Source organism: Drosophila elegans, unplaced genomic scaffold (assembly GCF_018152505.1).
Source record: "Drosophila elegans isolate 14027-0461.03 unplaced genomic scaffold, ASM1815250v1 contig_520, whole genome shotgun sequence".
NCBI lineage: Eukaryota > Metazoa > Arthropoda > Insecta > Diptera > Drosophilidae > Drosophila > Drosophila elegans.
Genome location: NW_024545903.1, coordinates 2,389,771 through 2,413,127, shown reverse-complemented (window position 1 = coordinate 2,413,127; position 23,357 = coordinate 2,389,771). Strand labels below are relative to the sequence as shown.

General features: G+C 45.0%; 5 protein-coding genes across 10 annotated transcripts; 1 reads left to right on the top strand and 4 right to left on the bottom strand.

The window, feature by feature from the left end:
- Window positions 1-427: 427 nt before the first annotated feature.
- On the bottom strand, window positions 428-4,470 carry LOC108149078 (putative uncharacterized protein DDB_G0271982). The gene is made up of 2 exons (XM_017276451.2): window positions 2,242-4,470; window positions 428-2,171 (listed from the first exon to the last, which is right to left on the bottom strand). The coding sequence occupies exons 1-2, from the start codon at window positions 2,255-2,257 to the stop codon at window positions 436-438; spliced, it is 1,752 nt and encodes a 583-aa protein (XP_017131940.1). The 5' UTR covers window positions 2,258-4,470; the 3' UTR covers window positions 428-435.
- Window positions 4,471-4,493: 23 nt separating this feature from the next.
- Window positions 4,494-11,297, bottom strand: LOC108149105 (protein lin-54 homolog). 2 transcript variants are annotated; one of them, XM_017276504.2, is made up of 5 exons: window positions 10,946-11,297; window positions 6,394-7,910; window positions 5,410-6,332; window positions 5,198-5,337; window positions 4,494-5,132 (listed from the first exon to the last, which is right to left on the bottom strand). In XM_017276504.2, exons 1-5 carry the CDS (start codon window positions 10,968-10,970, stop codon window positions 4,807-4,809), a joined length of 2,931 nt encoding a protein of 976 aa, XP_017131993.2. In that variant the 5' UTR covers window positions 10,971-11,297; the 3' UTR covers window positions 4,494-4,806. The 2 variants fall into 2 exon arrangements, with proteins under 2 accessions (XP_017131993.2, XP_017131992.2); XM_017276503.2 differs by lacking the exon at window positions 10,946-11,297 and adding an exon at window positions 7,973-8,093.
- Window positions 8,402-10,228, bottom strand: LOC108149106 (elongation factor Tu, mitochondrial). Its single transcript, XM_017276505.1, has 2 exons — window positions 10,096-10,228; window positions 8,402-10,038 (listed from the first exon to the last, which is right to left on the bottom strand). The coding sequence occupies exon 2, from the start codon at window positions 9,996-9,998 to the stop codon at window positions 8,529-8,531; it is 1,470 nt and encodes a 489-aa protein (XP_017131994.1). The 5' UTR covers window positions 9,999-10,038; window positions 10,096-10,228; the 3' UTR covers window positions 8,402-8,528.
- Window positions 11,298-11,810: 513 nt separating the features above from the next.
- On the bottom strand, window positions 11,811-14,993 carry LOC108149085 (guanylate kinase-associated protein mars). Its single transcript, XM_017276474.2, has 2 exons — window positions 13,320-14,993; window positions 11,811-13,268 (listed from the first exon to the last, which is right to left on the bottom strand). Exons 1-2 carry the CDS (start codon window positions 14,875-14,877, stop codon window positions 12,004-12,006), a joined length of 2,823 nt encoding a protein of 940 aa, XP_017131963.1. The 5' UTR covers window positions 14,878-14,993; the 3' UTR covers window positions 11,811-12,003.
- A 98-nt stretch (window positions 14,994-15,091) lies between these two features.
- LOC108149086 (growth factor receptor-bound protein 2) lies at window positions 15,092-23,125 on the top strand. 5 transcript variants are annotated; one of them, XM_017276475.2, is made up of 6 exons: window positions 15,092-15,162; window positions 15,811-16,103; window positions 20,847-20,944; window positions 21,003-21,122; window positions 21,198-21,363; window positions 21,583-23,125. In XM_017276475.2, exons 2-6 carry the CDS (start codon window positions 16,026-16,028, stop codon window positions 21,754-21,756), a joined length of 636 nt encoding a protein of 211 aa, XP_017131964.1. In that variant the 5' UTR covers window positions 15,092-15,162; window positions 15,811-16,025; the 3' UTR covers window positions 21,757-23,125. The 5 variants fall into 5 exon arrangements, with proteins under 5 accessions (XP_017131964.1, XP_017131966.1, XP_017131965.1 ...); XM_017276477.2 differs by having other exon boundaries at window positions 15,119-15,133; XM_017276476.2 differs by lacking the exon at window positions 15,092-15,162 and adding an exon at window positions 15,175-15,206.
- The last annotated feature ends 232 nt before the right edge of the window (window positions 23,126-23,357 follow it).

Sequence of the window (23,357 nt, the reverse complement as noted above, 5' to 3'; positions counted from 1 at the left end):
TGGAGGCAATTCAGTGGCCAAAGGATTGGAAACTAACTTTTTTTTTTGAGAACACCAACAGTCGCATCGGAAAACATCAGATGTGACTGTACACAGAGCTCACGAGCTTCTAAGAGTCGTTCCTCGGAAGACTCTACTCCCAGCAGGGAAGGTTTAATTGCTGATCCAATTAGCAGACGCCTGCAATTGCATTGATTTAATGGGTGGGGGGAGCATCAAGGAGCGAATTGTCTAGATTATACAGAAATTTGGTATATTCTTTTCGGATTTTGTTGGGCTAAAAACATATACAAGTCGAATAACGAATCGCACAACTGGTCCATCAAAGAGAAATTAAGGGAGTGCATGGGTGACCTCTGGGTCAGATCAGATCTATGCTCTAGAGATGATCTGACCCCGAAGGCAACCATGCCAACCCCCCCGTACTTTCCCTTCTCATAAACGCATCCTCCGCAGATTGTCCGCAAACACGTCGATCTTCACCTGGCAGGCATCCCGACTTTCCACACTTCTGCTCCCTTCTCTTGTCGCTGGCGAAGATCCCCTCATCCGCACATGATTCATGCTGAACGCTAGATCCCTATCCGTCGTCCGCGAGGTGGTTATCCTTATGGGCATGCTGTTCAGAGAGGTAACGAGGGGCTGGCCTCCATTCAGCTGCTTGGGCTCACTCACCCGAGCATTCGAGGATCGCCTCATGCTGCAGCTGCTCTGCACTCCGTTGCTGGTGACTGTGACATGGACATTGCCATTGGAAGTGCCCGAAGTGCTGCGATCCAGGTTTCTTGGGATGGTGGTATTGCGAATGGGGCTAGAGCTTCGACTGGAGGAGGAGCAATTGGTACTACCAGTGGGAGATGATGAACGGGAGCTGGCCATGGGTGGTGGTGTAGACGAACGCGGAGGAGTAAGTGAGCGGGTAGCGAATGCTACGGTTTCTTTTCTCTGACCAAACGGAGTAGTCGGCCTTTCTTTCGGCACAGGTTGCCTTCTCCTTGAGACCTCGGAACGCTCACTCCGACGGGAAGGTAGATCGCAGTAGGCCATTCCGGGCAATCGGTCATCGGAGGTGACAGCGCACAAGTGCGATGTCATTGGAACAGATGGTCTTGGCTTCATTGGCTTGGCTTCCGCCCGATGCAACTGCTGCTGGAGGACACACAGGCGGTGGAACTCCCTGCACCGCTGCGATTCCCGTTCCAGCTCCCTCAATCGATGCCGCTCGCGCTCCTCCTCCAATTCCAATAGACGCTGCCGATCCCGCTGCCGCTCCAGCTGGCGTAGATGCTCCCGATCCCGTTCCCGCTGACGGGCACGTTCGCGCTCCTCTTGGCGCTCCCTTTCCTGCTCAAGTCGGAGGTCCTCCCGAAGCTGCCGGCGACGCTCCTCCTCCCGGACCTTCTCCTTCTGCCGGAGCTCCCATTCCGGACTCGTACGCGGTTTCGTCTCGCTCACATTGAACTTGGACAAGCGCTTGTCGATGTCGATGCCAAAGGCACCAGTGCACCTGGAGCTGCTACTCTGCTCCGTGTTCGGCTTGACCCGATCCGTGTTGTTGAGCAGATAGGCATCCGCCTCGATCTTGATGCTCACATTGTTGTTCTCCACCTCGGATTGAGGGTCCATGCTGCAGATGCTGATGTTGATCTCACAGCCACTGCAGGCACTTCGCTTGCTCTCCAGCCGGGTGTTGGAGCCACGGCAGAAGGTGGTGGCCGAGGCCTTGCGGATGCCACCACCAGTGGCTCGCAGGTGGTTACTCCTATTGCTTCTTAGTGTCGTGCTGCTCTGGTCCCGTCTCATCGTCTGGTACGCTCCGCTTTGACAGCAGCTTCTCAGGAGCGGGGAATCCGTGACAGTGGATGGGTTGGGTGGACGTCTCGTCTGGGGAGCCTTGGAATCCTGCTGCAAACGACGCTTCCGGTGCTCACTGACAGAGCAAGTGGGTAGACTCCTCTTGGCAGGAATGTACTCGGGATCCTGACTGAACCGGGGATTGTGGTAGAAGGTCTGGAAGGAGGGCTTCGTCACAAGTGGCGGCGGAGCCGGGGGCGGTGGCCTCTGATAGTTCTGAATGGGATAAAACGGCTTGTCGGCATAGCGAAAGTTGTACGACTGAATTTTGAAGGGGTCTCCGTGGAAGACATCACTCGGAATGCGACGTGAAGGATCTGTCACCATAGAAGGCCCTGGGAATTAGTTTTGACAGAGCTTTGCACCTGGCAACCACATGAAACTCACACAAAATACGATTCATTTGGGGCAGGAAATTTGGACTTTTCGAGGACGTTGGGCCAAAGAGATTGCGAGTTCGAAGACAGCGTGGCAATCATAGAAATGAATTTTTTTTTCTTGACAAAATTTTTTTTTATAGATTTAGAACCGAAAACCCAGGTAACTTTGGTTCTCGGTTCTGTTCACACTTGACTCGCTCCTCGAAACCCATTAAAACCTTCTGGCAATACGGCGTAGCAATTGGAGGGCAATAATGGGTATAACACCAAAAGGGGAGACCCACCTTCCTTAAGCAAATCAATTTCATATTCAAGTTGTTAAAGTTAAAATAGAGAAACTAAATAATCGAAAAAATCTTGTAAAATTGTTGCCCACATAGCACACACACAAGTTATCTGACAAAATAAGGGAATTAAATTTAAGCTTTTGGTGCCGAAAGGTATGCGGAAAATAAATACATTTCCACAGGAAACAAATATGTTACTTGTAGAAGGCTATATACGCGAACACAATTTTGAAAATATATTTAGTTACATATTATGCGTTCAATTATATAGTAGAGAATGAAGTCGCTAAATTGAGTGTTTGATAAATATTTTAAACTATATACAAAGTACTGCTCAAATTTTCAACTCTTCCCACCCAAAATTTAAGACTTTTCCTCATAAGTATTAACGACTTCGTTCCCGCACTCAATCAGATCAACTTGGATCACTGGGATATTGTCGCAAGACACTTGAATGGCTGCAAGTGTCTTTTAGCGTTTTGATCGAAAAGATCATGTAAAATCCTCTTCAATGCATAAGTCCCTATTTGATGGGTCATCAAAAGCATTATTTTGGACGCGTATAACCCAAATTAATCGTATTGTAAAGGAAAATATCTCTGTAATGGCCGGAAAAGGCAAAAGGAAGGCCAACAAAATGTAGTTAATCGCAGGTATACAATGAGGTTATATTGACAAACTGTATATACGAATAGCTGAAATACTTGCTGATTATCATCGTTGTTCCAATTGTTGTGAAACTTGAACTTTAACTCAATCAATAATACTCTAGATCCATTCATAGTACACGAGATTCTACGTTGTGTTCGTTATGACCTTTCACTTTTCACGCTTTGAAGAATTGCCGAATTCAATCATGCAACACGCGTTTTACAACTAAGGGACTCTTCAAAAATTGCATATTATAGCCACTTTAACATACATACATATGTTGTAGTACAAAGACATTGTACAGGGTATGCAACTGCAAAGTACATATGATATTTAGCAAAAGGTTTTGTTCGGTTTTCATAAAGTTGTTGTGAAAGTTTATGCTTCAAGCCCCCCACATTCGGGGGCCCAGCATTCAATATAAACGTGTGAATTAGACAATATAGCTTCTAACTGAATAGTTCAGCATACTCACAATATTATTCGTAATCAAGTCGTTATTGTTGCCTAACTATGTTCAAATGTTGCATAAGTGTTATGAGATAAACAATCCAAAAATAAAGCTGGTATGGGGTCAAACAAACAACAATGCTAAAGCAACTAACCAAAGCGTTTTGTGCACAGTATTTTAATATTCGAAATTAATACTATTATTATTAAATTGATATACTTAACGTTTACTGTATGTATTTGCTAACTAAGATAACCGCACACACACATACTCTCTCTCAAAAGTTCGTATTCGAATGACCGCAAAATAAAGTATAGTTTAGCGCGAGCATATTAGTCAAAATAAAGCAGAGTATTTAGTATGGATAACCTGGCATTATTAGCATATATATATATATATATACATATATATAACGATTATCACATTTTTACACAAACCTTGAAACTATGTGTGTACTCATGTCATGCCATGCCATGTTTATGGGGTGAGAACCGGGAGAAACCAAAACACAAACATACATATATATACTATTTATAATGACCAATGGTGACCAAGTAGAATATACAACTATACTAACTTAAATATAACTATATGTGAAACTAAAATACCAACTATCTATACGAACAACATTAATATCTATAACATTAATAATCTATAACTAGTCATTTGACATATGTTTATTTCATAGAGATATTGCTAACTAAGCTGATACCGATATCGGAAAACCAAACGAAATATTCGTTGAGTTTAATATATACTCGCCCATCATATAAATTGGAAACAATGCAAATGCAAAATACAAATGTGTAACTGAAGTTGTTGGTGAATAAACAAGCTACAAAACATCGCACGTCTTTCAATCAATCAGTGTTTAAGGGACATTTAACTTTATTGAGTCTCTATATTATTTACATTCACTTCAAAGAAAAGTTTTTAACACAATCAGTTGAAATTCCGATAAAGGGGGCAATTTGCTCCCCTTCAGTTTAAAATGTTCTTACATCTGAAATTTGCTATGTATGGTATATACATTTTGTGTTTAGATTATTTTAAAATTGTACACTTTACTTTAAGGTCAACTTTTAGAAAGCCAAAAATTAGAATAGGTTTAAGAGGGTTGGGAGAAATGTCAAGAACGCTTTGAACTTAAAACTAATTCATGTGTGACCGCTAGTTTGGGTGACTAAGAAGCCGCCTTGGACTCATCCAGCTGCGAGATGTCGTGCTTGTCCTTGGCAAAGGTGATGATTTGGTTCAGACTTTCACCCAGCTCCTCCATCACTTCGCGCTCCGTGTCCTCGACGGGCATGTTTTGCTTCTCATGCATCACAATCCGTGATATCATGCACATGATGGTCGCCTCAATGACATCGTCCGTCAAATACAAATTGGCGCGGTTTTCGTGCGTGTGCTTATCGTTTGTTTTGTCCGCTTTTGCACCCTTCGCTCCCATCAAGCCATCCAAAGAGTCCATGTCCACATCCGGACGATCTTCCATGTTTCGACAGCCTGCATCACATAGATTTTAGTTAATTAAATCAAATTTGCAATCTGACCAACTGTTTCTCACTTACCCACGCATTTACATATGCTTGTGCAGGGAATCTTTGCCTCGTAACACTCGCAGTAATTCTTGAGGCAGCCCGATCTTTTGCAATTGCAGCCTTTGTTATGCAATCGCATGTCCCCTGAATTAGGAGCCGTAATTTTGGGCCTGTTTGAAGAAAATAAAATATGGGTTAAAATATGGACCAGATAATCTTCGATCTTCCTCCGAAATAAATACTTGAAGGCGCTTGGATTGCGATCGAGGCAACTGCGAATGGCTCGCTCGCGCTCCACCTCATAGTCCAGATTGTTGAAGCAATCCTTGCAGCTACAGTCCTGGCAGAACTCCCCGTTCGCGAAGCAGTCGCAGTAGAGCTTTAAACACTGCGACTTGCTGCAGTTGCAGTGCTTCCGTCGCGAGGTCATGCCGCCTAGAGCATCGACGGTGGCCGCTGTCCCGGCTGCCGCTGGTTTCAGGATGTCGAAGAGCGGCTTGGCGGGAACGATGGGCTTCTGGATGGGCGGCTGTACCGGTAGCGTTGGCTCCACCTTGATCGCTACCGATTGCAGCTGCTGCTGCCTTATCCTTTGCTTGGCCTGAGCCTGCAGTTGCATGTGCTTGGTTTGCTGCTGCGGATTCAACTGCTTGAAGCGATGCTGCTGCGAGGAAATGGACAGCGTGCGCCGCAACTTGTTGTCCACATAGCCAGTGTAGCCCCGCCGCATGGCACTGGTCGACGATTGGGGCACACCCGAGTTACAGATCATATACTTGACCCCATTGGTCCCCGTCGATTTTACAAAGTTGTAGATTTTCTTGGGCGCACTGGAACTGGGACTGCTGCTCGCCACCGCCACACGCTGCACGTTCGTTTGCCGACCGATGAGCTTTTGATTGGCCTGCGTAGTCTGCTGCGTTCCCTGCTGCTGCATGGTGATCACGTATCGCGGCTTCTTGGCCTCCGGACCCGCATCGCTGCTGTCGCTGGCATCACTGCTGGCGGAGGCCAAGTGCTTCAGCTGCTGGTTGAGATCAGTTAGCCGGCTCTTGCGTGGTGACTCCTGGTTGCCACTGGTGTTGCCGCTATTGCTGCTGTTGCTGGTGTTTGTGTTGCTGACACTGGCTGGCTTGGAGGCGTTGGTGCTGGCGCCCAGCGCACGCTATAAAAAGGATTAGGTTAGAGGAGACTATACGCTACAAATTTAGACCACATTTACACACCTTGGAGACCAACGTCTGCATGGAGGGAAGCGGCACAATGCTGCCGCCCATTGTCCGCATTACGATCTTGTTCGTGTTACCCATGGAAGGAGCTGCCTTCGGCGCTGCTGAGGCTGGACCTGTTACGGCTGGTGTGGCAGAAGATGTGGCTAGTTTGCTCGTAGCCGCGGATGTGCCAGATGGAGTCCGCACCACAGTGATCTTCTGGGTTGGCATGGTCTTTGGAACGGCCACGCTTGCACTCGATCCCGCGGCGGCACTCTTGGTGTTGGTCAGTACGCGTACATACTGCACTCCTGCCTTGCCGGGCAGCTGAATGGCGTGCAATTCGCTCGTGGGCGATGCGGTCTGTCCGCCAGCCGTGTTCGTTATCGCACTGGTGGCCCCCGCTTTCGGCGACAGTTTAATGATGTTCTTGCTGGACACAAGGATCTGCTTGCCACCGCTCTGCACCAACATTTTGCCTGGCGTTGCAGTTGTGCTTGTGCTCGTCGCCGTTGCGGCTTGCTTAACAGGTGTTGCTGACTTCAGCAGCACCGGGCCCACGGATTTGCCCAGCACCACACTACCGGTGGAGGGCGATGGTTTGACAGTCGAAGTTCCCGGAGTGGCCGAAGTTCCAACCGCTGATTGTTTGGCATTCAGCAGCAGCGAGGAACCAGCCTGATTGATTTTGATGATCTTGCCATCGGCAGTGCGCACCACCTGGATTTTTGTGTGCTGTACCGCTGTCTGGCATGTGGGCGATGTGACGGGGGATGTAACCTTCGCACTGCTTCCTCCGGCCAGCGGTGTGATGCCCTTGATGGTGAAGGTCGTGGAGGTGGATGCGGAGGCGGTGGAGGAGCCGGAGCCGGAAGAACCGGTTGTACCGGTGGTGACTGCTTTGCCCGGCACCGCCGCCTTGACCAGACCCGTGTTCGCCAGAGCCACGCCCTTGGCGAGGACCGCCTTCTGGATGGCTGCCGGCGCAACGAGACGGCGTATTCCTCCGCCTGGTGAGCCGGTTACCGGGGCTTTCGTCTGTGTGGCGGGCACAGTCTTCTGAACGAAGATTACCCGGCCGTCTTGCGTCTTGATCTGGGTCAAATTGCTCAGGGTCTTGGTGATGGTGCCCGTGCCCGTGCCCGGCGTGGATGTGGTGGCGATTGTGGTGCTGCCGATCTTGAGGGTTTGGCTGGTAATCGGTTTCAGATTGTTCAGGATCTTGAGGTCCTTAATTTGCGGCTTGGCCGGAGAGTTGGCTCCGGCAGTGACCACTTTAATGGCGTGCGACTTCAAGACGGCTCCACCCGATGTGGGCAACCGTTTGTCCTCCACTATGTGCACCACGTTCCTTTTGAACTGCGGCGTGTTGAGGGAATCGTTGGCCGGATCGACCGGTTCATCCTCGTCGACGTCGTCGACATCCGAATCCAGGGCATCGATCTCCATGTGTTGGGAGCTCTTGTCCGACGTTGGCTCCAAAAAGTCTTCAAAACTCAACTCGGGCAACGGCTCCGTGTCGTCCAGGGAATCTGCGGATTAAAAACAGGCATTATTCACACTGTGAATAACATTTTATGGCCTTTAAATATACCCGACAAGTAGTCAACGCGGTAAGTAGTCATTTTTGTCAATTTTCAATTCAATTTCAAAATGTTCTTTATCATCAGCTGCGGTCAAGGCGGTTGCACCGGTGCATTTTCCAACACTAAAAATGTGTGTTTAAAAGTGTATCTATTTCGACTTCGAATGTATCTATTTCCGATACCGATAACATGTTCAATAAGCAATCGATTTCGGGTGCCGAAATTCAAACTTCTTTTGTTTTCCCTTTAGTGATTACATCTTGTTTTGGGTTTTTGGATAAAGCGTCTATGCTTATGACGGCACTCAATAATACAAGGATCAAACGTATTGATAGTTAAGAACTTTGCAATTACAAATACAATTATTTTTCGATTTTATAAAATCAACGGAGTACGTTTAGAACAATTTTCCCTGTTTATCTCAAATGTTGCTGCTATTTTCTGTTAATGGGGGTTTGATTTTATTTTACTCGACTGTGATTGGAGCGCCAACAACTTATACAATATGCATAAAAATCGCTTAAGAATATGATTCTAGTTAATGACTGACAGCGTTTACGGGCTCTACTTCTTGGCAGCCACCTTCTTCTCGCGCGCCTTCTTGCCCTCCGTCAGCTCCAAACGCTGCGATTCAGTCAGGGCGGGCATGGTGTTGGTGACGACTCCGGTGCCCAGCGTCAGGTTGCCGTCGCGCAGCGTGAAGCGCTGGCCCTGTTCCAGGACCATGGGCCGGATGAGGCGCAGAATCAGCTTGGTGTCCTCGCCGGGCATGACCATCTCTTTGTCGGGAATCTGAACCTGCACGGCGCAATCCCAGGTGCGCGAGAACATCTGCAGCTGAATGAAGGACATGAAGGGCTTGGTGCGGCCGCCCTCTTCCTTGGACAGGATGTAGACCTGGGCCTCCAACTGGTCGAGAGCCTTCACACTGCCCGGCTTGCACATGACCATGCCGCGCTTGATGTCATCTCGCTTGACGCCGCGCACTAGCGCTCCCAGCTGGTCACCGGCCTGGGCCTCCTCCAAGATCTGATGGAACATCTCCACTCCCGTCACCGTCGACTTGAGCACCTTGTTATAGCCCACGAACTCGCACTCCATGCCCTTCTTGACCACTCCACGCTCCAGGCGTCCAGTGACCACGGTGCCACGTCCGGGAATCGAGTACACATTCTCCACGGGCAGCAGGAACGGTTTGTCCAGCTCGCGCACTGGCGTGGGAATAAAGCTGTCCACCTCCTTCAGCAGCTGCAGGATCGCCTCCTTGCCGATCTCGGGGCTCTTGTCTTCCAGGGCGCACAGTGCCGATCCCTTCACCACGGGTATCTTGTCGCCGTCGTAGCCCATCTCAGTGAGCAGCTCACGGATCTCCATCTCCACCAGATCGACCATCTCCTGGTCGGCGGCATCCACTTTGTTGATGAACACCACAATGTGATCGATGCCGATCTGCTTGGCCAGCAGCATGTGCTCGCGGGTTTGCGGCATGGCTCCGTCGGTGGCGGCCACCACCAGAATGGCGCCATCCATCTGGGCCGTGCCGGTGATCATGTTCTTGATGTAATCCGCATGACCGGGACAGTCCGTGTGGCCGTAGTGCCGCGTCTCCGTCTGGTACTCCACGTGCGCCACATTGATGGTGATGCCGCGTGCCTTCTCCTCGGGCGCGTTGTCGATCTCGTTGTACTTCTTGCTCTCCGCCAGCTGCTTGTCGGCCAGGACCTTGGTGATGGCCGCCGTGAGCGTGGTCTTGCCGTGATCCACATGGCCGATGGTGCCCACATTGCAGTGGGGCTTGGTGCGCTCGAACACCTTCTTCTCGTTGGCATACTGGCGGAGGTACTGCTGCAGGTTGCCAATGCGGGGGGTCGAAAGTAGTCCGTTCCGCTGCCAGTCCTTGCCGGCAGTGGAGGAGGCAGTGACGGCCGCCAGGCGTAGCGTCCTCGCGGAGCTCATGGCCCGCCGACTGCAGCGTAGGGCCAAAGACATGGATGCGGTGGACCGGCAGACGGCGGCGGCAAATGCGTGTGACATGGTTCTGGGCTTTCGCTGGCTCTCCTCTGGGCGCTTTTAACTGGATATTGGGATTAGGATAGGCGCTTCAGAGAGGGGGAACTCCTGTTGCACTTACTGGTTTAGATTGAGCTGTCCTGGCAGGGGCAAAAAGCCTTTTCACGGGTCGAGAAAAATCGTACGGCTCGAAATTGCGTAAACCCTGAAATGTGCTGTGCGCCAGAGCTGCCACCTTGTGTTGGTATTTCGATAGACATCCGCCTTATCGATAACAAATACTATTTCGTACCAAGAAAAGTTATTTTTAAATCTCTAATATTAATTTATTAGGTAAAGCGTAGCTATTATTATTTGTTAATTTAACATTGAGTTTTATAATTTTTTTATCTGAGCCGTTTGCATAAGTACTTCGATGGGAGTGGCAACCACCGTCGACGTTACTATTTTGTGCGCGTTTTTCGTTACCCTTTAAACGCCCATTTTGCCAAGTCCTCACAGCAAATAAGCTTCATAAGACCTTAGCAAAAGTCCCGGATTTATTTCAAGGGCCTGCCAATGCAACTTTTGTCCTATATTCTGGGCAAACAACAACTGCCCCCAAGACTGTACCCCAATAAAAACACCAATACAGACAAGCACATGTCTATGTGTGTATCAGACTATCTGGCAACGCGGCTACACGGGATGTTCCCAGATCGTTAAAAGCACTTTTCGTTTCGTCAGCAGAGTGCAAAAACTTGCAATAAATCAAAATTTCGACCGATCGCCAAAAATATGCAAATCGAAATGCCATTAGGGTACCTAAATCCGCTTGGCAGACGCAGCCCAAGGGGTTAAACAAGTATAGGGGGGCCTTAAAATCAAGGGGAACAATTTGCGCGCCAGCGGACGGCCAACTGCCATGCCAAGTACACGCTGTACCAGAGGTTGAAAATTCAATTTGAAATATAAATTGACCAGGTCCTCACCTAAATTGCCGCCACTGGTGTCCATGCTTAGTCCTTGCTGCGTCTGTTGTGGTTTCGGGAGAGCTAGCAATTAATCTTTGTCTCTGTTTTGATAGCAGTGCGCGGTCACTGCCTGCAAAACAAAAAGAAAATCTGCACTCGGAAATGTGAATGCGTTCAACTCAAAGGGCGTCGCGGGCGAACGAATTGGTCGAGAGGCTGTTAGTCACTGCGGTGGGATGCGCGGCGCGATATCACTGCTATTTGCACTTTCATTTGGCGGCCTTATCAGCGCGTATTTACAATTGAATGCAACAGCAAATTCAAAATTCAATTTAAATTGCCGTCGAGTGGACTTCCATTACATTTATGAATCACAGTGGGACCGTAGCACGACCGTTAAAATATACCTGGGTACACGGACGAATATACTGAAATATGGCCTGGAAATACTAAAAAATACCTTAAATATACCAAAAAATAATTAACAGATTGGATTTGAATAACGTCTTAGCAAATACTTACACCCAAATTTTGAGTTTTCAACTTATCATATTCAATTTTTGTAAATTTAAAACAAAAAACAGGTAATTTTAAAGGCATTTTGTATTTGCATATATAACATTTTTGTATTTACCGAGACCGAAATATTTAAATTTTAGGAACTTATAAATATCTAGAAAAAAAATCATTTCATAATAAATAGTTTATAAACATTGAGAACTTACGTATTTGAAAAGTACTTCCATTTCCACTTATTCTTATTTATTATTACATACTAATAAATTTTACTAAAATTCTAAAACTTTTTTTTTAATTAAGTAATTTGACATACTCTGCTGATATACATTTAAAATCTATCTTAATAAAATGTAAACACATAAAATTCGTTTTTCATTTATTTATCAGCTTATGCTACACATATCAAGACAATTTAAGATAATTTATTTGAATTACGATATGATTCAATTTCCTCAAAACAAAAACGCCAAATGGTACATTTTAACATCTTAAACAATTAACACTTAATGGCATTACGCAATAAAATATTTAACTATAAAATAAACATATAAACAATTCTACATGAACTCGGAGGAGGGACGCAGAGCCACCCGCCGGTTGCGCAGGGTGTACGTCCGAGGGGTTGTGCCGCTGGTCTGACTCGTTCCGGGGTCCTGCTCCATCGATCGGCGCTCCGAGGACGCCTCCAGCGACATGTCCTCCTCGCAGTCCTCCAGCTTATCGGCGCCCACTGCCTCGTCGGTGCTGATGTTGCCCTCCTCGAAGGTGAATTGGAAGCGACGTACGCTCTTCTTGGCGCTGAAAAGGACGCCACGGTTCTGCCGTTTGGCGGTGCCCGGAGTTTTAAGGATGGAGGTGCGCGGTCTCTGTGGCGGCGTCTTGGCCGCATTCTTCTCCGCGGCCGCCAGAATGGCCGTTTTCAGGAGCGTATTGCCGCCAATGGACGGACGTGCCTCGCCAGTCGACACTCGGAGAACGGTGCGGGCGGGCGAGAAGGACTTGCGGTCGCGCACCACAATCACACGTGGCGAACTGGGCCGGGGTGACGTGGAGGGCACACCATCGTCCATTGCAGGCTCCTCCACCTTGGACTTCTTCATGTTGGCATGGGCTTTGCGAAGGAACTGCTGCAGATTGCTGCTGGGCTTGGCCTTTGCCTTAATCTTCATGTTGCGACTTAACATCTTGGGCTTTGGCTTCGGCTGGACGGCTTCTTCAGCGACGGCCACTGCATCCGGATCGAGCCAATCGTTGGCCTTCCAACGTTTCAGGTTCTCGAAGCGCTTGTCCACGTTCTCGCTCTGCAGCCGCAACATGTCCCACCAGCCCTCCAGATCCTCTGCCTGCACTGGTTTCGTGTCCTCGCTGCCATCGTTCGATCGGCGGTTCTTGCCGGTGGCACCCTGCTCGCAGCGATCGATAAGGCCGCTGAACTGTATCATCTTCTTGGTGGTCAGCAGGCGCGTCTGACCGATGGTCACGTTGATCATATCAATGCCGCCCGTTTCCTGCAACCGTGCCTCGTTCTCCTTGCTGTACGCCTCCCACTCGACGCAAAGGGCTTGCAGGCGCTCGATTTCGTTTTTCAGCTGCAGCCGGAAATACAGCACGGACTCGATGGCCCGGCGAACTTCCAACGGCGACTCCTCGTCGGGCAGGTAAAAGCTATTCCGCTTCTCCTTCTCGCATCGCGAGTTCACCTTTCCGCGCGACACACTCACGAACGGACTGAGATAGTTGGGCTTTCCGTCGGATTCGCGGCGTGGCGGAGTCTTCACCTCTGACGGCACCAAGGTGGCATCTTCTGCATATGGTCCCTTAACTAAATGGGAAGGTGAGATTGGGCTTAGAGAAAGATCACTGCTGTACTCACCGGTCGTCTGCTCTGGATGCAGGATCAGCGAGTCCTCCGCCGGCGAATTGGCCACAGAGAAACGCGTAAAGTCGAATTTTCTCTTTGCCACCGGTACTGGAACTTTCTCGGTCTTGTCCGCTGGCAGCAAAATCCTTTTGACAGTGCTTTCTTCTTCGCCTTTGGCCGGTGCCACAGGACTCATGCTGTCGTCAAAAGCCTCCAGAAGAGTGCCGCTGCCACTGCTGGACTTGCACAGCGTGGATGTGGCCTGTGCGTGAAAGGGATTCTCATCCTGGGCTTCGTCCAGCGGTGTGACAGGCGGTATCTCTAGTGTGGCTGCCTGCAGCAAGTCGGCCTTGACTTGGGGATTCTTCCGCGTGATCTCCTGGAGCTTTGTAAACTGACCCTTCGGCTTGTTGGCCTTCATGCGCATGGTGTGACTGACAGGAACTTTGTTGGCCATTTCAGAGGAAGTCTTGAACTTTGCCGCTGCTCCACCACCGCCACGAATGGGCTTGGGCTTCACCACGTTTGCCTGTCGACCCATTGGCGGTCTTGGAGCAGTAGTCACCCTTGGCATTTGGCTGCTAACAGTGGGCTGTTGCCGCACCGTGGCTGCTTTCACTTTGGTCAGTGGAGCTGGCGTGCATCTGGGTATGGTGGTAACCTTTTTGAGCTCATTTGCAGGGACAGTATTGAGTCTGGTAGATTGCGTCCTGCCATTACTGGAGGCAATGTGTAGGGGTCGCACAGATGCCTTCTGCCTGGCCAAAGCCACTGGATTGGTGGTCAGAGGAGTTGCTGGCACGGGTTTCGTTGCTGGCGTTGCTGCTTTCTGCCGGGCCAAAGCCACTGGATTACTGTTTGTTGCAGGATTTGCTGCCAGGGGCTTGGTAGTTTGAGGAGCTACAGCCGCAGGCTTTTGAAGGATAGACGCTGCCGCTTTATCTCCACGAAGAGTTGCTCGCCTCGACTTGTTTACCGGAGGAGCCGCAGCCGCTGGCTTCGTTGCTTCGCATACTTTGCTCTTGTCCTTGCAAGGATTGACAATCACGTAGAGCGAGTGGCGATTGGGCGGCTGAAAAACGGGAGCATCTTCCTGCTTGATGGGAGCCATGTTTTCGGGAACTCTAAATGATTTTGATTTGGGAAAAGCCTTTGATTGATTGACGAGCGGAGCATTTTTGTCTGCCCCGCGACGCTTCTGTTCCCGCTGTTTGTGCTCCTTGCTCCTGGAGGTCTTCCACTCCATGAAGCGCTTTAAAAAGAGCGCTTTGCGGTCTGCTTTTGGAATTGATTGCTCCACGGGCATCTTTACTTGGTTTTGCGACTGCTGTTCCTCCTCCTGGCCATGTTGAAAGGGGGCTACGTTCTCCTGGGGAAGAACCTCTAGGGACGCCAGCGGTGGCTTCGTTTTGACTGGCGTGGGACTCACACTAATGATGCGGTTCTGATGAAAGCGATCCTCCCGGTTTTTGGCGCGCGCCGCCTGCAGGCGATCTCTGTTCTCCTGGCAGTGATTACGCGGACTCAGCACCAGCGAATGCTCCTTGTACAGTTCCTTGTGGCGCAGCATGACGACGCAGTGACAAATGGGGCGAGGCAAATTGAAGTGTCCTGTTGGAATTGAATAGCACTGATGAGTTTTCTGGCGAAGCGTCCCCTATTTTGTATTTTAAGATGGCGAAGCGTCCCGCAGTGTGACCAGGATAAGCACTACCAAAAATACTATACGTTTGTTTGGACTGCTGTTAATACTGACTAATGGTATTCTACATGTTTCTGGTAAAATTAAGCGACCCAGCCACGGTCACGCTGCTATGAAAATAAAAGTGAATTACAAATTAAGCAGCAGATATAAGTAACTAAACCGCTCCCCGCGCTTAATTATTGTCGCCTAAGCTTGTAACCATTTTCGCCTTTAATCAAGATAACATAGCGGCCGGCTAGCAAACGCATAAACCCAAAATAATTCGCCGAAACTTGTTCACATAAATACAAGGGCCGCGTGTGCGAGTGTGTGTGTTTATTGGGGTTACAAAAAATAAAACAAACAACAACGTCACCGCGGCAGCATTGCCAACAGCAAGCACCCACGCCCTATATTGTTGTAGTATATTTATCGCAAAATGCTCGCATTGTTTGGCTTTGAAAACATAGAAAAAAGTACAACAACAAGTTAACGCCAGCATTTAATTGCTTTTGCGGTACCTGCTTTTCTCCGAATTTCAAAATTGTACGCTGCTGGCAACGCTGCCACGCTCACACACACCCACACAACGAGGGGAGAGCGAACGAGCGAGAGAGCGGCTGTCATTCTCTGTTGCTCCGCTGCCTGGGAATGTCGTCGTCGTCGTCGTTGTCGTCGGTGTATTTTTAATCGCTTTTCTCGCCTTCGCTTAGCCCAAAAATATTATTATTAACCAGAAAAGCGCCCTGCCGCATATCCATGATTTATTGTTTATATAATGCGCGCTAACTAATCACGGATTCGTTTCCATTTCCACAGCACTAGTGAGCAGTGAGTGAGAAAGAGAGAGCGAGAGCGGTGAGAATTCCAACCTGCCTGTGTGTGCTGTGCAGTGCGAGTGTGTGTGTGTGTTTGTGTGTGTGTGGTGCATCAAGGCTGATAATACTAAATCTAAAACTTAAACTTAAATTAAAATAAACTCCAAAAGCGTTTACAATTACGCACATAACAGCGGCAGCAATCAACAACACAAAATGGAAGCGATTGCCAAACACGATTTCTCCGCGACGGCCGACGACGAGCTGAGTTTTCGCAAAACTCAGATCCTAAAGGTGAGTCCACCCGTCATAATATCTGGATTTATTCATAGACTTTTCGTGGAGAGGGCGCTAGCGGGGGGCGGGGCAGGACCTGCATGCATAATCTGCAGCGATGCAGTTGCTCCAGGTCGTTGCCTTAACCCACATCCCAGGCCCCAGACGGATTTGGTTACTAAATCCCGACAAACAGGAGTGGTGGCAGATACTCATAAAAGCTGGCAAAAGCGGTTCAAAAGGTGCATCCGCAAAAGGCAACACGAAAAGATTCTTACCGGTGACTCAACGAAACATGAATTCCCTTACAAAACCCAGAAAAACCAATGACTTTTAAGTGGTTACATCTAAAATAGTGGCTTTATAATGATCAACTTTTGTTAATTATATTGCTTGAAAGATATTTAAAAAAAATTCTATCAATGAGTTTTAATCAAATTCTTTTCTACATTTTTGTTTTAATATAAATGCAAAAAGTTTTTAAACTCATGTAGAAAACATACAAGATTGCAAAATGTTTTAGTTATCAATTTTAAAAAATCTGGCAAAAGCTTTGATCCGCAATAAATGCCACTGGAAAAGTAAAAAAAACTGAAACACATCTTATCTTCTACAGATGCACCTTTTCACCTTATAAACTTAATGAAATATTTACAAAACTCCGAAAACCAAACGACATTATTACTTTGACAACAATGGGGATTTCCGTTTTCACATGGTATCAACTTATATATTGTCTTTACAATGATTAATGACTCAAAAATATTTTAAATTACACCCTCTTTTTAAGTATTCTTTCTTTAAAGGTTTTAAATCATGGGTGTTATATACCTTTTGTTTTATATATTTTTGATTACAAACAAAACCAAAACTTGTTTTGTTATCAAAGCACTTAAATATGTTCACATTTTATATAAAATAAATAAAAATAAACTGCTCACAAAAAAAATAAATTCAACGATTAAAATATACATTACAGAAACACACTGATATAGAGTTTTTAAACTTATTCAATCATATTTTGTTTACCTTTTAAGTTTAAAAAAAAACAATAATTTTAAAACTCAATAGATTGGTAATTCCAAAAACCATTTTGGTGATATAGTTTCTGATTTCACTATAAGCTTTTGCGGAACTTTGTGAGACACATCCGATCTGAGCTCGGCCAGCTTTAGTTTCTGGCAAAAGAAAAAAAAAAGAAGAAAAATGCTGCTGCCAGGCTGCGATTCGATCTTTTTCGCCGTTGCCTTCCAGGTGTTTGTGTTTGGCTGTCCTAGGCCAGACCCTTTGTTTTGGCTGGCGAATTTTCCGGTTTCTTGTTGCCAGGGCGCTGTAAGTAAGCTGATTTTCGTAGCTGCAACTGCGGCAGTTGTTGGTGTGTCTACCTTGTCGTAGGTTAGTCACAGCAGGAACCCGGGCCCAGGCCTGTGGCAGGTTTTTTCCCTTTTGCATTTTTTCCATATGCTGCTGCTGCGGCTGATTGATGGTGTCAATGACTCGCCGAAGAAGCTTCTTTATCGCTCCCCGAAGGTCAAGTGTGTGCGTTGCACTCGTCCATTAGAAGAGGGACTTCTGCTACTATGTCTACGAAGTGCTGCCAAGATGACTTCCTCCGTAGTCCGTCCAAGCTTATCAGTAGGTAAACAACCCGCCATACTGATAAAGCAGTTCGTTTAACCCAACTATCTTTGCGGTCATTACCGGTTGTGGCGATCTCTGGATAGGGAAACCGAAACCGAGAAATGTAGGATTATCGCCGGAGATATGAATACAAGTTCGAACGCATTTGTTTGCCTTTGCTTAGTCACCCATCCGATGGCCTTATCCGAAAAGATTCCCAGCCCGGCAAACACACAGACACACAGCGATAGAGAGAGGACCCGTGAATCATCAAACATTTCATTTGGTTTCTTTCCAGAAACTGGTTTTCAGAACAGCGATTTTCTTGGATATTTAGAGTTCAGTTTTCTAGGAATTCTACCTCGAATTCTAACGGCTTTATAACACCAAAAGCAGCCACGTTTTATCGTTCAAAAAGACGAAATGGGATTCTATGTTCAACTTTCGCTTATAGCGAAAACAACGAAAAGTGAACTGAACGTTTGTGTCGCTTTGACACTTTCCAGCGTAGAACCCGAATCTACAAAAACATTTGTGTCTAGTAATTACATAAACATACGAGAATAAACAATTGATAATAACAATCATGGCCGCTACGTGCCAGCTTTCCGAGAGCGTCGCGAAATATTTATGCATTATCCAACAACCAGGCACATTCCCTGTACTGAAAAAAAGGTTTAACGTTGAACAAGTTATGAAACTGAATAAAATCAACCAATATGATGTACTAGACCTACACATACATGTGGGTTTAGACAAAAATTAATTGTTTAGACATGATTATTTTTTTTATTTTTTTTTACTCATTGCGCTATATACATTTTAAAGTGTTAATTACTTATTACTAATTGGACAGATTGTTGATTTCTTAATAGTAAATAGAATATTAGTATTATTTTCACCCATATTTTTGTTATTAAAAATTGAATTTTGTTTACAGAAGTAATTTTGTGTTCAAAGAAATACCATCTGTGATTTCTCTGTGTGTAGGGCAGCGAGAAAACTTTCTGTAATAAACGACGAATCCGTGGAAATGCATTTCTCGACAGGCTGTTTTCAATGAATGAAACAATCTAAAAATAAGATAAATATACGCTGAACAATGTCTGGGTGACAGATGCGGGTGGGATCGGTTATGGGGGGTGGATTAGAACTATGGAGCTATGCCAATTAGTCGGGGCAGATCCAGCTGAGCGGGCAAAATCCCACTGCCTGCCACTGCCAACAGTGGAAACAATAATTGAGTTTTACATAAGCTGGAATTGACTTTGACACCCCCACCAATCCACCCGAATACCTTCATCTAGCCAATGTGCGAAAATGTAACCAAAAAAAACAAAATATTAGTTACAGATTAACACGACTTTAAGATACCGTTTACTTAGGCAAAAGAACAAATTTTATAAATATTTATCTTATTGAAAATATCTATTTCCTATTTATTAAATCAATTTTAATAGTTATATATACTTATTTGACCTAATTGATCATTTTATTATCTTCTTGATTTCATTACCAACTATTATAAGAAACAATAACCCCTTGAATTTTCCCCTTATTTAAAGATATGTAAATATCGATGAGGCATTATTGGGAAAATTATATGAGTGACACATAAGTTCTTGCAAGTTAAGAAACTCAACAACCCCTTAACTTCATGGTATCACCAGGGTGTAGTGACTCATTTGAATGCCATTCCATTATTTCAACTCGACGAACAAAAGTTATTGAAAAACAGCGAACCTGCCAAATAACTTTAGTAACTCAAGGAAAAATCTGTTAGCACATACAGATAATTACGTATTTATTTAAGGCTTCTTCTAGTGAATAGGAAGCCATTGCTTCGACAAAATCCTGACCTTTTCTCTATAAATATATTTTCATATGTACATACATATGTATTTGTGGGAAGATTTCCTTGGGAAAAATAAAGAGGGGGCGAAATATGAAGGCTATTGGAGGGCGGATTAAGGTTCAAGTGTTTGTTGGAGGTCGTTGTCAACCGATTCATTCATAAATAAACTCCGCTCAGCACCTTCAAATATGGGAATTCCCAGTGGCAATGCAAACAGCGAGACCTTTTCAGAGATACAAAATTCAATTTTGACTGGCAATCGAAAGAAATCATAAAAATAAAAGACTTCGATTACGTAGACTACTTGTTGTGTCATTGGCATGCGAAATGGACAAACAAAAAAAAGTAGCTAGAGAAAAGTCCATTAGATACACAAAAGTGAAATTCGCCCACTCGAGCACCGTTTTACTTAACATTCTTATCACATGTCAGCCATAATGCTTGTTTATTTTTAGCGTCCCGCACGAAAAAGATATGAGAATAGGGGAGATAATAGATATGTTTCCCAGAGCGTAAGCCTATCTTCATTGCCCGCCATTGATTGCGCACTGACACAGTTTTTGGGCCTCTCAATCAACAAACAATTGAAAATTGTTTATCGAAATCTCTGGGGAATCGGGCCAGTCTCCAATGAACAAAGCGGAAGAATGTTTTCGATTGATCCCCATTGTCTGGGGCGAATAAAGGGGTGTGGCCTTTAAAATGGAAACAACAAAAGCAGGTTCTTACAAAGCGTTTTGGGGGTCGGTTTACTCATTGGGCATCTGGTGTGTTATTGACAGAATATAGTAATTAAATCCTCCAATTCTTGACTTAATTAGGATGGATTTAATTAGCCAGCTATTACTTACTTAAGTTTATGACACAAATATTTGCTTTCTTAAAGCACTAAACCATTTATATTTCCATTAATGAAAGTACAAATAAAATAAGAATGAACTGTTTATTTATATTATTTAGTCCTTTTCAAAATCAATCTTCCTTAACGTTTTTATCAGAGTTTAGTAAAACCTACTTTATATACACTTTGTTTCTAATGCTTCAATTGACTTTTAATAACACTATTGCTTATATATTATACAACGATAAGCGTGAAAAATGTACTTTTATATTTAAGCCGTTTAAAATGAATTTGATACAGGAATTAAAATATATTTTTTCACTTGCATACTCATTTGAGTGATTGTTATAAAACAGCTATGAATACACATATTAGACATAAATCTATCTGATGAATTGATTTAAGTATGTATTTGGATTTATTTAAAAATAAATTTATTTTTCAGATATTAAATATGGAAGATGATTCAAATTGGTATCGCGCCGAGCTGGATGGGAAGGAAGGCCTCATACCCAGCAACTACATAGAAATGAAGAACCATGAGTGAGTTCAAGCCAAAATTATTTAATGAAAATGTATTTAATCCTAACTTGCATTGTAGTTGGTACTACGGTCGGATCACACGTGCGGATGCCGAGAAGCTACTGTCCAATAAGCACGAAGGCGCCTTTTTGATACGCATCAGCGAATCCAGTCCCGGCGATTTCTCCTTATCAGTCAAGTGAGTTGCTTCAAGCGGATGATGTCTTACATTCAATGCAAATCACTAATCACTAATGACCTTCTTATCTCGCAGATGCCCAGATGGTGTTCAGCATTTCAAGGTTCTGCGCGATGCCCAAAGCAAGTTCTTCCTCTGGGTGGTCAAGTTCAACTCCCTCAACGAACTGGTCGAATATCATCGGACGGCGAGCGTGTCCCGGTCACAGGATGTCAAATTGCGTGATATGATACCTGAAGAGGTGGGTGTGCCTGCCTGTCGTCCGTTCCGCGGACGCTTTTGCCGCACAGACAGGCGTGTATTCGTTTTTACAAAAATACAAATTCGCGTAACACATTGAGGTCATGCTTTTGCACGCCGCCGCCGCCGCCCACCCATTCGAACTATAAACAAACAGTGATGCCAAGAATATTTGATGAGATTCATGATCTTCCACCGATTTCTTTCTCTCTAATTGCAGATGCTCGTGCAGGCGCTGTACGATTTTGTGCCACAGGAATCCGGCGAATTGGACTTCAGACGCGGCGATGTCATCACCGTCACAGATCGCTCCGATGAGAACTGGTGGAACGGCGAGATCGGCAATAGGAAAGGAATCTTCCCAGCAACTTATGTGACGCCATATCATTCATAATAAGATAACTTCTAAGGAGGGACGCCACACACACCGCTTCCCCTTACCCTTCCCCTTCTCCGCGGAAACAACAACACACACAAACCATAACGATAACGATTAGGCAGCATCATCAGCAACTGCGAATAACAGCAAGATGGAACTAAACACAAATTTTAAATATTTATATACAAGAAAACAACATGGACATAAACTCTGTAGACAACGTATACAACACAAGTTTAAGCCTATAAGCCGAATGCATTTTTACGTTTTGACGTTTTTTTGATAAAACAATACAGTACGATACCCTTACGAAATCTTTTCATAGCAACTGAGTGACACTTTAAACTAGATATGTAAATTTATTTGTGTATATATAGCTGCGGCCGAATAAAAAGCATTTGATTCGAGTTTTCCGTTGGCATCTTCTGAAACAGAGGGGCGAAACTCACTGCTAATATCTTGACCGCAACTATAGGCATATGCAAGTATGTCTACATACCCAGATGGCACTATTATTATAATTGTAAACAAACGGATTTTTGATATAAATATATATAATTTAAGTTCGATAAAGAGAATATTTGTCCTGTGCTGCGAAACGAGTGTTAAGGATTGCCCTAAATGTGCTCTTTAGTTTATTTGATGTTTGACGGAGTGCGTTTAAAGCGAGTAAACACTTATATTATTATGATTATATGATAACGATTACCAACCAACCTTATGCTTAACACGTTTTATAGAAAACGAAACAAATTCACTATGAAAACTAAACGTTTGCCTAAATGTCTCAAAGCTGAAGACAATTAAAACAAAATTAATATTATATTATCGTAATTGCCTACCACATAAATTAAATTAATTTTTGCATCGCTGGTTACTATTTGCATACATGCACGCATCTATAATTAAATATGTATCTTCATAATGCAAAGCGAACGATATTAGGCCTCGGCTGCACATGCACTTTTTGCGCGACTATAACTAAATTATATGAAATTTTGTCCCCTCATTTTAAAATCTAAAATTGTCAATAATTTAGCTATCTCGCTCGCTGTCTGTTTTGTTTATTATTGTTTGCATCCCGTCTTCTGACCACCAACTCGATTAAAAACGAAAAATAAATCAAAAAAAAAGAAAATGGAAGGAAACATTTGTGACATGTGTAAAAAGTTTCAAACTGCTGCTATATCATATTGTGCTATAAATTATTACTACTACTATTTATAATTGGTTGAGTGTGCTGTGTGTAAGCTTTTTTTGTCACCAGAAAAGCGAAATAGTTGCACGTTTACGCGTTTATCAACTACATAACTATATGCATAACAATGTAATGAGAGTTGCCAATATAAAGTAATTTAAACAACAACAAAATGCTAAAACGAAACATTTTAAGCCTATTTTTTTATCTATACATATTATATATCAAAGCAAATACATTTATACATTTTCCTAATATCCACCAAACTATGAAACACGACGACGATGCCTCATGAACACAACACATCAAAAATAACTTTTGATAGGCCATAATTTACATAAGCCACAATTTATATTGGCCAGCAGCTGGACGCACGACAGTTTTGTACTTTTTGAGCATATTTGCAGGCGTTGGCGAA